General features: G+C 32.8%; 1 protein-coding gene across 2 annotated transcripts; it reads right to left on the bottom strand.

The window, feature by feature from the left end:
* Window positions 1-2,795: 2,795 nt before the first annotated feature.
* LOC143346692 (peptidyl-alpha-hydroxyglycine alpha-amidating lyase 1) lies at window positions 2,796-9,827 on the bottom strand. Of its 2 annotated transcripts, none has more exons than XM_076775041.1 (6): window positions 9,557-9,827; window positions 9,285-9,420; window positions 8,553-9,182; window positions 7,918-8,328; window positions 7,660-7,761; window positions 2,796-5,858 (listed from the first exon to the last, which is right to left on the bottom strand). In XM_076775041.1, exons 1-6 carry the CDS (start codon window positions 9,650-9,652, stop codon window positions 5,650-5,652), a joined length of 1,584 nt encoding a protein of 527 aa, XP_076631156.1. In that variant the 5' UTR covers window positions 9,653-9,827; the 3' UTR covers window positions 2,796-5,649. The 2 variants fall into 2 exon arrangements, with proteins under 2 accessions (XP_076631156.1, XP_076631155.1); XM_076775040.1 differs by having other exon boundaries at window positions 2,797-5,858; window positions 7,555-7,761.
* Window positions 9,828-12,151: the final 2,324 nt, after the last annotated feature.

Genomic DNA, 12,151 nt, shown 5'->3' on the forward strand with positions numbered 1-12,151 from the left:
AAAGAACTTGACTAATGACATGGGCAAGTTCTTTTCACGCGAAATGAACTTCGCCCTTATTTCGTCCACTGTCTGGTGTATTAATCGTGCATAAGGTGCGAGTATAATTACCTGTTAATGTTTTGTATTATATCTAATTTTCCTCTGTAACGACAGACGACAACTGCGAGCTTTATTTAACCGAAGTCTAAACGAATGATTCGAGCGCAAAACTTGCGTTTAAATAACGAATCCACACGTCGCGGCACGGTGTAACGAAAAGTATACGACAAGTTAATATAGTATTATGTATGGCATTGTAAATATAGGAAAAAATTGGCGTGTCAGATATTATAGATTACGATTAATATTATTAAGTTTTGCATACGACGAGACGGCCAGTTGCTTTTACACGGCTATTTGGTAACATTACGTACACGATTCGTATTCACCTCGATTCTGGAAAACTTCGATTCAGTTCTGCTTATGGCTCTTTCCACGCACCTATTTTAAGGTCCATTTATACCATCGACGAGCCGAGCAGAACAATTACATCGTTGAAACAGGTATTGATAGTTTTTGTTTTATCGTTACTTCTAATTATTCATTAATATACAGGGTGTTCGGCCACCCCTGGGAAAAATTTTAATGAGGGATTCTAGAAGCCAAAATAAGACGAAAATCAAGAATACCAATTTGTTGATGGAGGCTTCGTTAAAAAGTTATCAACAATTAAATTCAAAAATTTCAAATCGTTCTGAAAAAATTATTTTCGGTTGCGGGGGTCAATTACAATCATTTTTGATGAATAAACATACCCCCGAAATCCTACCCATTTTGTAGAAAAAAATTCGAGAAGGTGTGAAATTTTTCGACGAAATTAAAATATTTCAAATCGTACTGAAAAAAATATTGTCAGCTGTGGGGGTCAATTGCAATCATTTTTGGTCAACAGACATACCCCCGAAATCCTACTCAGTTTCGAGAAAAAAATTCATTACTGAAAATTTCATGTCTGACCATAGCGTCGATATGTTTCACTGAAATTTCATGCGTATCTTTAAAACATCATAACTTCTGAACGGATTGGACGATTTTAATGTTTAAAAAAGCAAACTGCGCGTATTTTGGTGGAGAATATGTACAAATCGCAAAAATATTCGAAAAGTTGGCCCTTGACCCCACAAAATGAGAAAAACCCCCCATAAAAATGGTCCAATTTTCAAACAGCCATAACTCTTACAATAGTGAATATATTTCAATGAAACTTTTTTCTGAAGTAGAGTCCATAGGTACCTACAAAAAAGTATTAAACAATTTTTCTGTAAAAACGAATTTTTAAGGAAAATTGACGGGGGGTAGGTGCCTAAATTTTTCGATGAAAAAAAATTTTTCCAAATCGTCCTGGAAAAATTATTTTTGGTTTCTGGGGTCAATTACAATCGTTTTTGGTGAATAGACCTACCCCCGAAATCCTACCCACTTTCAAGAAAAAAATTCAGTACGAGCGGAACTTTAAATGTTAATAAATTTTTAACGAAGCCTCAATTAACAAATTGGTATTCTTGATTTTCGTCTTATTTTGGCCTCTAGAATCCCCCATTAAAATTTTTCCCAGGGGTGGCCAGACACCCTGTATAGATATAAAACCCAATGTTAGCAAAAAATTGATAGAATTGGTGAGAGAACACAATGTTACAAAATATAGGATGAATATATGGAAAAAATATTGAACATCCTGTTTTCTATCATGACTAAATCTTTGTATAGAAACTAAAAAATATGTCGACACGTTGGATGATTTAATTCTTTCTTCACATCCTGGTGAACGATCGAAAACAATAACAAAACACTATCTACCACGTGCATCGACAGTGTAATCGATCTGCTCGTTGATAGTATAAACGAACCTTTATAATGTATAAAACGCGAACCCGTTCTGAATCATCTTGATCTTCGTTCAAGCGGAATAACTGTTCAACGATCGTACTGAGCTTTAATAACTGTAAACGACAAGTCGTATAAGTTAAATCGCGAAAAGAAGCTAGTCTTTCTTTGTTCGGCTTTGTACTTAGAGCGCCTAACTGGATCGATTCTCGGGGCGACGAAAAGTGAACTAGAAAGCGGGGCGTGTGTTGAAACGAGGAATACCAACTCGCTTCGAGAAGGCCAGCGAGCGTACGTAACGTCGCGTCTTGCATGAACGGAACAGTACTTTGTGTAATTAAAATGCAAGTTAGCAGCTCCGTATATTGCATTCGTAAGTAACCTCTTCTAGGACGCTATAAATATAGATTGTTCTGTTGTACACCGAGGCGTGAGTTTTGTAAATAGAGTATACGTCTAACATTAATAATAATTGAATATCGTAAGCGAACATCTCTCATTAACGGTCGAACGAACGCGAGTATACTTGGACATTGTGATATTTTGGGTCCCGCTGTTCCAGTGTTCCTTCTTTTCTTTTTCTGCCCCCCTAACAGCGACGAGCTGTGCACACGATATCGCATGAAACTCAACCGCGATACCAGTAGCGGTCCGGCGTGGTACACGACGATACGTCGATTATTCTAGTTACGAATTTACGGTAGTTTTAGGTAACAGTTAGTGATAAAATATGGAATTAACGATATGCAATTGTCAGTGTATTACTACGAAACGTATACGATTTTTAATGTACAAAAAAAAAAAAAAAAAATAATAATATAGCCGCGAGGTGACGATGTGTTTCCCGGAATTTCATCCCACTGGTGCGATTTCTGTTCGGGATGAAACGATTTGTACTCGAACCGACTCTCGATTCCATGCTCCTCGGTTGCTCTTCGTTCTTTCTTCCCCTTCTATTGTCCCCGCGATACATATTTTCTACGCTACTGACTTGCACAATTTTATACATATTTAAATAAGCTCGGACACCGTAAAACACGACGACACAGGGCGTCCCTCGAAATTGCGTCACACTTCTCGTCGGATGCGCGAAAGATAATAATTATTTATTTATCGTCCGCGTGGACGGATAGAAATCATTTAAAAGATCGATTATCTTGCGAGGCGTCGTGTTTGCTGACGATCGAATTTAATCGTGCGAATCGTACGTACGCGACGACACGACGATCCCGTCGATCAGCTCCATTCGCGTAAATCGCGCGAACGTTCTCTTCGGGCCCGTACGTTTGCGATTAAACGAAAAGCATACTCGATAGAATGTGTCACGAAAGAATGGACTGACATTATCGCATCTTTAACACGGATCATTATCGTCGATGACCTTAATTAGTGATAAATAGAAAAATTTTAATTTTTATCGTTGTATAGTTGTGTATAGAGGACAACTAAGTGTGTAAAATAAATCATTATCAAAAAGTCAAACCCCTCATAGATTACCAAACGGTTTGATCGAAACTGACAACCGGAAGAATGCATAAAAAGTCTCGGTTGAATGCTTACGGTAGTACAAACACGCATTTTTTATTTGAAAATATACATTTCCATGTTCACGGGTAAATATACCATGTTTATGGCAATACACATATAAGTAGTAGCAGAATATTCGAAAATAAACGAATCAAGTACGTTAACTTATAGACTGACATCGTTTGGATGTAAAATGAGGACACAAGAGTCGATGGAAGAGCGAAAATAAGTAACAGATATGTACATCGAAGAATAAAATGCATTCGAACTTACATAATTCAACATCAGGTACTATTTAAATACTGTTTTCGTCGAACACATTCGTACGAATGCTAATCTTTAAAGCTTGAAGTGAGGAGCATCAAGTGTATACATATATTATCGTAACGATAAAAGTATGATTATGTTCGAGACGAAGTATAGATTTTGCAGTTCTTTTCTTTGTATCTCTAAAGGGATATGTCAATGATTTACAATATATAATTACATAATATAATTTGTAAACAGATATTGACAAATAGTATACTATATAGCATAAGTTTGGTCACTTTCCAAGTATCATTTGCAAGGCCATTATTATCAGGTAAGTTATAATATTTTGAAACAAGTATCCTTAAAGTTATCTCTTTGAAATTTTAAACATATATTAGATATATCGATATTATCATCTTATTTAATGTTTTCAACTAACAGGATATTTTGTGTTTTTCTTTTATATATCGATTATTAATTTACGCTGACACTGACACCATTGAAAAATAAATAATTTTATATAACACAAGACGTATCAAAAATAAAAAATGATCACAAAAAGTGTTAAAATATATTAATATTTTCTCAACAAAATTTCAACTTTTACTTGTGTGACTTTAACATTAAAGAATTCAAAATTATACTTATAATCTTAAAAATTAAATATTTTTCCGATGAATGGATAATTATTAGAAAAACAACTAGAAGTGATTGGCAGTTTTTCAAAAATGTTAGTAGTATCATGATAACGAATATTAAAAAGCACACGCGCACGCGATTATCTCCACATTCGATACTCGAATAATCGCAAATGCATATCGATCTTAGTTATTATTTTTAAATACACACATATATCGTATATTGTATTTGAGTACATTTCGTCTCTCAACAACAAGAAAAACATTTCAATACTTTTCCGGCTTTAGGTATTATTTGAAACATACAATAGTATTTTATGTAAAATTGAATTGATTTACACGTTCACTGTGATACAAAACAATCAATAAGACATAAAATTAAGTAGATAAGTGGCAGAAATGGTTATTATCTATATTCAATGAATAATTGAAATTAATATTAACAATACTGTATACATAAATTGATTTTAATGAACGAAGTAACCAATTCAAAACAGAAAAAATTAAACGAATACCGAGAAAACATGGTGTTTAAAGTTTAAAATTGCAAACAATTATAAATATCAAAAGTGAATTACTTATAAATGTCACAATGTTGAAAACTAAATAAATTTAAAGACAAGTGCTCAATTTAATTCCTTCAAATTGCCGTGAACTTATTATACAGTAATGTTAACATCGATTTCAACTTTTGTCCACTTAATATTATCTCAAACTGTACATGCATCGTATCATTTTATTCCATGGAAGCCATACACTTCGCTAAACCTTTGTTAAATGTAACGTATCTCTGTAATTTTTCTACTATTTTTATTCGAAATTTACAATGAATAACTGAAAAGTCTATGTGCGTATTTAATCCATACCACCAAATATAAAATTCTTGAGCAAAATGAAAAATCTGTGAACAAAGCCACACCATAGCGAACGTGTTAAATTTAAATTTTACCGCGCGGTTGACGATTCAAGTAACCGAGGTTGGGTAAAGTCGATTAGTGCGCAGGCGCACGAGTTCGTGCCAGTCCATGGGAAAATTGAAACCGACGACATCGGTGCTTCTTTCTCCGAATAATATAGGTAAATTTATACAATTACATTGATTCCCATTAATTAAAATAACTACACATACTTAATTGAACGAATGATACATGATAGGTTTTGTGTTAGAAGGCAACAATCGTGAGGTATACATCGGAGAACCCCGCAATTTGAACGTAGAGATGTGAAGTTAGCAAGTAATGGCGTCCCACGTTTGAATTTGCAAGCAACGGTCATCAAGTTGAACGGAAAAGCAGATTGACTGATTGGAGTTTAAGGTAAAACTTTTAAAATTGCACCCTTAACACGTCAAAAATGATCAATCCCATTAAATGACCCTCGTAAAACTATTCTCCGGATGTTCATCCTCCGATGTTTCTGGTTCTGTGTTCAATTGTTTGAAATCTCGTGGGTTTGGCCGTTTCTCCAATATCTTGAAGCTCTTGCTCCTTCTGCCATCCAAAAGACTCGATAGTTTAAAATTTTCTCGCCTCTCAGCTTCCCAGCGCATTCTTTTTCGCATTATTAATAAGCATCCTGTTCGTAAAAATAATTGGTATTAGAAAATTTTTCGTAGAAAATTTCGAATTTCAAACATGGATGGGCAAAATGAACTTTAAAGAGTATTGACGAACACCTTAAAAATATTCGTACGTTGTATTCGGAAGTCGAACTAGCTAAATGTTTGCTCCTTAAATATTAATAGAAATATATAACTTCATGGTAATATCAATTTGATTATAAATTTATAACCTTTATGTACTTTTTATAAAGTTACAGATCTCATTCTTTTAAACAACGTATAGATTTGTAAATTTTTTACAAATTTAGTTATCCATATAAAATTCATGAATTTATAAATTCTGTAGTAAAATTGTTCATCAACTGTTTTGAACATTGAATATATATATTCAATACTTTAGATGTGTTTAAATTATAAAATCATTTGAATGTATCCATCCCTGATTTCAAATTCATTTGGTAACAATAACGACTTGTTTATCATCACATTATCATCTTTTATCCTTAATTTTTAATCGTAACAAAATAAAATGCATTGCAAAGACGTAACTGCGTAAAATGACGTTAAACCTAGCCGCTATGTAATTCTAAGCATCGTGCACTATAATATTTAATACTTACATGAACGTTGTTGAAAGCTAAATAGGATAATACGCGGGGCAATAACCGAAAACACCGTTGAAATGAAAACACGTATATTTTCGTTTACAAGATATGAACATGTAAAATAAATAAACGGTCAATTATCATACAAGCAGTAGAACATAAAAAATATTACGTTTCAAACTGAGTACATGCGAAAAATTATGTAAAAAATCTGGAGGAAAATCCGAGTTTAGTTGCGAAGTACTTCAGTTTTGTATACAATACAAAATTCAAAAATAAGACTATAAATAAAGTATATTTTTACAATTGTGCGATCACAGAAAATTGTAAACAATATTTACACAATAAGTATATAAATTATTAAATATTCTGCTATTTGAGTTGTTAAGCGAGAATAGATATGTTAGTTAGGGCGACATTTACGTTCATACTTTACGAACAAATGATCTAAAAGTAGAGTATAAAAACTTAAAACATTTCTCCATGTAAAATAGGAAAAATAAATATTAATCTCAATATTAAAATCATAAACGTGATCGAAATAAAAATAATCAAAATAATATTCAACCTTTTGACCATATTTGATGCACATTTATATACAATCCTTGTGTACTGGCTTTATTTTAAAATATTATTCATAAATACTTCTTCAAAATTAGTTGCTTGCTTCAAAAATAAATATAATCATGTAGTTATTTAATATATGTATATATTATGTTTCTTGTTAAGTGATAAAATAGCATTAAAGTGCATAAAATAACGTGCAAAGCCAGTACAAAAGCTTGTAAAATTTTTTGTAGTAAAAAGGTTAATAATTATTACAGAAATTATATAAAAAGTGACCGGTATCTAAAGTTTCAAAATATCATTCATCCTTCCATTTCTTATTCGTTATTTAGGAAGTCACACTTTGTTAAATAGCGTATGATAGATCAATAAGATTAACTACATCTGACAAAGTTACTACCAAACGCTGAATTTCGACTAAACTAATCGACATGCGTGCACAGCTATTACTTATCAACTCAAAATTAGTCAAACGAATACTCTTATTTGACTAGTTTTGAGAATTCGACAGCAGATTCATCATACTGAAACAATCTACCTCTTTTTTGACATCTTGCTACAACTGCAGCAATTGTTACACAGAAGGCAATAAAAATGACTGCTGCTGTAACAAGGGATAAGACTAATGTTGCTGTTGTAGTACCTCCAGGAGAAGGATTGTTAGAGTTACTGTCCGTTAAAGGTGCGGGTTCATGACGAGCGTTTTTCATCACTAAATTACCAGTTTGCATCGAAGCATTTATATCTGCCAAAAAAATAGATGAATAGTTGAAGATTTTTAGTTACGTGTTTTTATCTTGCTACAAGCAAGTCCAATCGAAAAAATTTATAATATGATTGATATAATTATTGTAGCCATATATTTTATTCTAACGAATTACAACTATTTGTCAATGCATACCTTGCAAAAATCTGTATACAGTGTGATAGTCCAAATCCACTATATATATTTCAGACCCATTTTCAGTCACAGCTATATCATGAGGCCTCTCCATATTATGATTTGGTTCAAATTGGGATAATATATTTCCTGAATTTACATCAAGAACAAAGCCTTGTGCATGTGCTCTCTCAATTCCTTCTGGACTATTGATCAAATAAAGCTTATCTTTAGCATAAGCCACACTGTAAATCTTTGTACCAATCGCAGGATGCTTATATTCTTTCTGGAATGTTCCATTATTCGTGGAGAAAGATAGAACTCTACCATTTTCTCTATCAGCAACAAAAATTAAGTTGTACTCTGGAGCAAGAGCTAAAGCATGTGGTATAAGAAATGCATTTACTGGAGGACTTTGTGCATACATGCTTCCTATAATATAAAATACATTAATAACATTGTGCCTTACTTTATGGTGCTATATTATTAATTTAGAGTAAAATTCTGATTTAATGAACTCTGAGAAAAAATGGTAAAGGTGCAAGTATAGTACATGATAGGCATTAGGGACTATATAAAAATAAGTCGTTCATAAATTTCAAAATAATATAAGTAAATCAAGATATCTTGTTAATATGTAACAAATGCAAGCATACCTTGTCCATTCCAATGTCGGCCCCAATGTAAAATTCTTTCCCCTTTTGCATTAAACTTAATAATTCTAAAATTGCAGTAACCATCACTAACAAAAAAATCACCATTATTCTGTACAGCCACTGCTGTTGGTTTACAAAATCGTCTTTCATTATTTCCAGGCTCAAAAGCATCTCCAAGAGCGAGTGATGGCTTAATAGCTTGACCTTCTAACACATTGTTAAATCTATGATTATCAAGGAACATTGTTTCTTGGTTATATTGTCTTTTCTTCAATTTTGCCATATTTTTCATCATTGCTATGTCTTTAGCATCATATTTAAAAACCTGATGTAAGGCAACATCAGTTATCCAATAATTTCCATATGAATCAATTGTTATACCATGTGGTAAATAAAACATGTTTGCACCCCATTCAAACAGTTTTCTTCCAGATTTATCTAAAAGAATTATAGTGTTCTCTTGAATCGGGCCCTCATCTGGATTAAATCTGTCATTTATATCGAATGTAGTTTGATCCCATTTTCTTGAACCTCTGTGAAATATTCCTATGTTACCATTGGGATCTATAGACACTGCTGATATCTGACCACATTTCAAATTACTAGCCCAGTGGGAATCCCATACGATATCTATATATTAGAAGAACAAAGATATTCATATGTATATTACATTAATAAATAAATCTTATACATTTAAGTACATTTTCTATAGAATCTAGTATTCTTACATACTTTTGTCAAACACATCCACAGAATGTACCTCAGAATCCACTGCATTTTGCGATATATGCCCATTGTCATATAATGAAGATATTGGATTCTCATTATCATCGCTGTATTCGTAATTCTTGTTGTGCGATCCTATATTCTGTAACAATAATTATACTATTCATCCTATCATTCAGGCAGACTTTAAGAGATAATTAAAATCCATTAATTCTCTATGTCATATACAAATAATTTTAGATTGCAATTTAATTGATACGTCTAAAGTTTTCATTTACCTCGAAATTAGGATAATTTTGGTAATAGGCGTTAGCAAAACTTAAAATAAATAAAACAGAAATGCAACAGGCAATGTCATGTTGTAAATGCATCATTTTTAAACGTCACAGGCATCAGACTTTTACGTCCAAACTTTATTTCATTCAGTTTGTTTTCAATTGAAAATTAAAATCACAATTCATAGTATAATTTAAAGTAATTAGCGATCAAAGGCAGGTATACGTGCCATACCAAATCTATCAAGTTCACCCAACGCCACGCGTATGTTCACTGGACGCTAGACATATGCAACAGGGAACATAAATAGCCATCTGACGGCAATCCGACAGAATACCTTTAGCAAAACTCGATTATGCGTCTATAAAGAAGATTTATTCTATACTATTATTTTCTAACATTTAAGGTATAATACTCTAAACGCTTCTACACAGACACGTCTTTGTTAAAAACCAAAAGAACCACTAACAAAGATTATACAACGTATCCGAGAAACTGAATTAAGCTCGCCTTTCTGAAACATATTTCAAAACTTTTACTTTATGCTACTATGTCGAGTATTGATTACTTTCTGTAAAGATTAGTTACGTTTTATACATTCCTTGCGTGAAATACGTGAACGTGCGCTGTATTATTGTTCAACTGAGATCATTAGAGCATTAAATACTACCAATTTTATACAGAACTAACTTGGTCAATAATATATGTGTCATTTTATTTTATGATATTCTATCAATTTTTAGGTAATTTAATTTTTCAATATACGAAATCGGTAAATCTCAGATAAGGCAAGGCGAATATAATGGTTGAGATAAAAGGCCTTAATCAAGCAATAATTTTTGCCTTGTCGTTATACATATGTGAGGTCATACGTTATCGCGGTGGGAAACAATTTTTTTTCTATGCACGGGCGATAGCCATTCCTTTTTTGTGATTGTTTATTACACAACCCAAGAAATTATTAAGCAGTTATTTCCTCGTAATAATTATCTAATGATAAATTTATCTTGAATTATATTCTTAAATAATCACAATAACTATAGAAAATAATTACACTTAAGCAGCATAATATACGAGGGAATTAATGATTTATTTCATTCGTATTTCGTAGAAAATAAGTTCTAAATTCATGGTACATCTAGCTATGAATTAGAGAATTTTTTCGATGACTTCGCTGATGACTTCCATAAATCCATCATCATCGATTCGCCATTAGGGTTCTACGCCATTGCATTTTACGAACGGAGAGTCGTATACAATTTTTTGCTCTTTCTTACCTTGTAGTGTGATAAATGATTTTTAGTATAAATATTTCTAATAATAATGTCTATGAAGCGAACTAATTGCTGAAATATTTTTATTTTATTACTGTTCCAGTCAAAAATTAAAAATCTAGAATCTAATAAATAATTTAAAAGATGTAAATAAAATAAAGAATTATCATATTATTATTCGTGACAGTAACTGTATGAAATTTTCATTTATTATCACTTTTATCTTACAACTGTTCACGCCATTGCACGCATTTGCGTATAGAATGACCATATTAGACATTTTATGAAATATGCGTGAGTAACTTTTCAAATAAACGTATGCACATTGTATTTTATCTACGACAACATAATAAATATTTATGTACGACATATGTATATGCAATGGTCCGTAGCCCTTATCAGTCGATTTCAGGAAACTGAACGTACATTAGAATATCTACTAGACTAGAGAACTATCCATTCACGATTTTTCGTTGAATTTGTAACGAGTAAATATTCATATTTCTTAACTTAGTCTAGATACAGACGAGCGACTATGGGGAAAGGATTGAAATTCATTTCTAAATCTGTTGGTAATGTTGCGAGTGACACGAAAATGGTAATGGGGCTCTAGAGCCCCATAAAAATAGGCCGAAAACATACACTGGGTGAAAGATCTACTCATATACCTTGTCTGTGTCTGTGTAATAAATTCGTTTATTATATCAAGAAACAATTCTAAATTCACAGCCATTAGCTCGGTGTCACCCACGAAGAATAACTTTTCTATCGTGGGTGACACCGATTACCAGGTCTCACCACGAGGAGGTTGCTGCGAGTGGAGACCCGAAGGGAGATAGATGGAATCAAAGTTCCATCGATCTCCCTTTTACATTCTTACAAGCTAGATTACTAAACTAGAGAGATAGAAGGAAGCAATGCTCCTTCGATCTTCTAGTTTAGTTGTACCAAGTAATTATTTCGTTTAAAAAGGGATGAAGCTAAATTATGGGAGACGCGACGCGACGCGATGCTGAACCGTGCAGCAGATCTTCGGATCGAATCGACACTGCCCTTGGTAGATTGATTTCTATTTCTAGAAATCGATCTATCATTGGCAGGCGACTAGATCTTTCGGACAAACTGGACGGCCGATCACATGTTTCGTTCGACGAAACAGTGGTGACCGAAGCAAGAAACGAGAGAACGAGTCGAGAGAAGCTACTTTGTTAAATAATTACTTGGCAATATTGGGAGACGCATACAATAGGGACTTAAAATTAACGTCGAAGCTCAAGTCTAGTCAAGTTGAATCTAAAATTCGGACGATAGAAGGGAACAAAG

The sequence above is a fragment of the Colletes latitarsis genome, chromosome 10 (assembly GCF_051014445.1).
Source record: "Colletes latitarsis isolate SP2378_abdomen chromosome 10, iyColLati1, whole genome shotgun sequence".
In the NCBI taxonomy this organism is placed as follows: domain Eukaryota; kingdom Metazoa; phylum Arthropoda; class Insecta; order Hymenoptera; family Colletidae; genus Colletes; species Colletes latitarsis.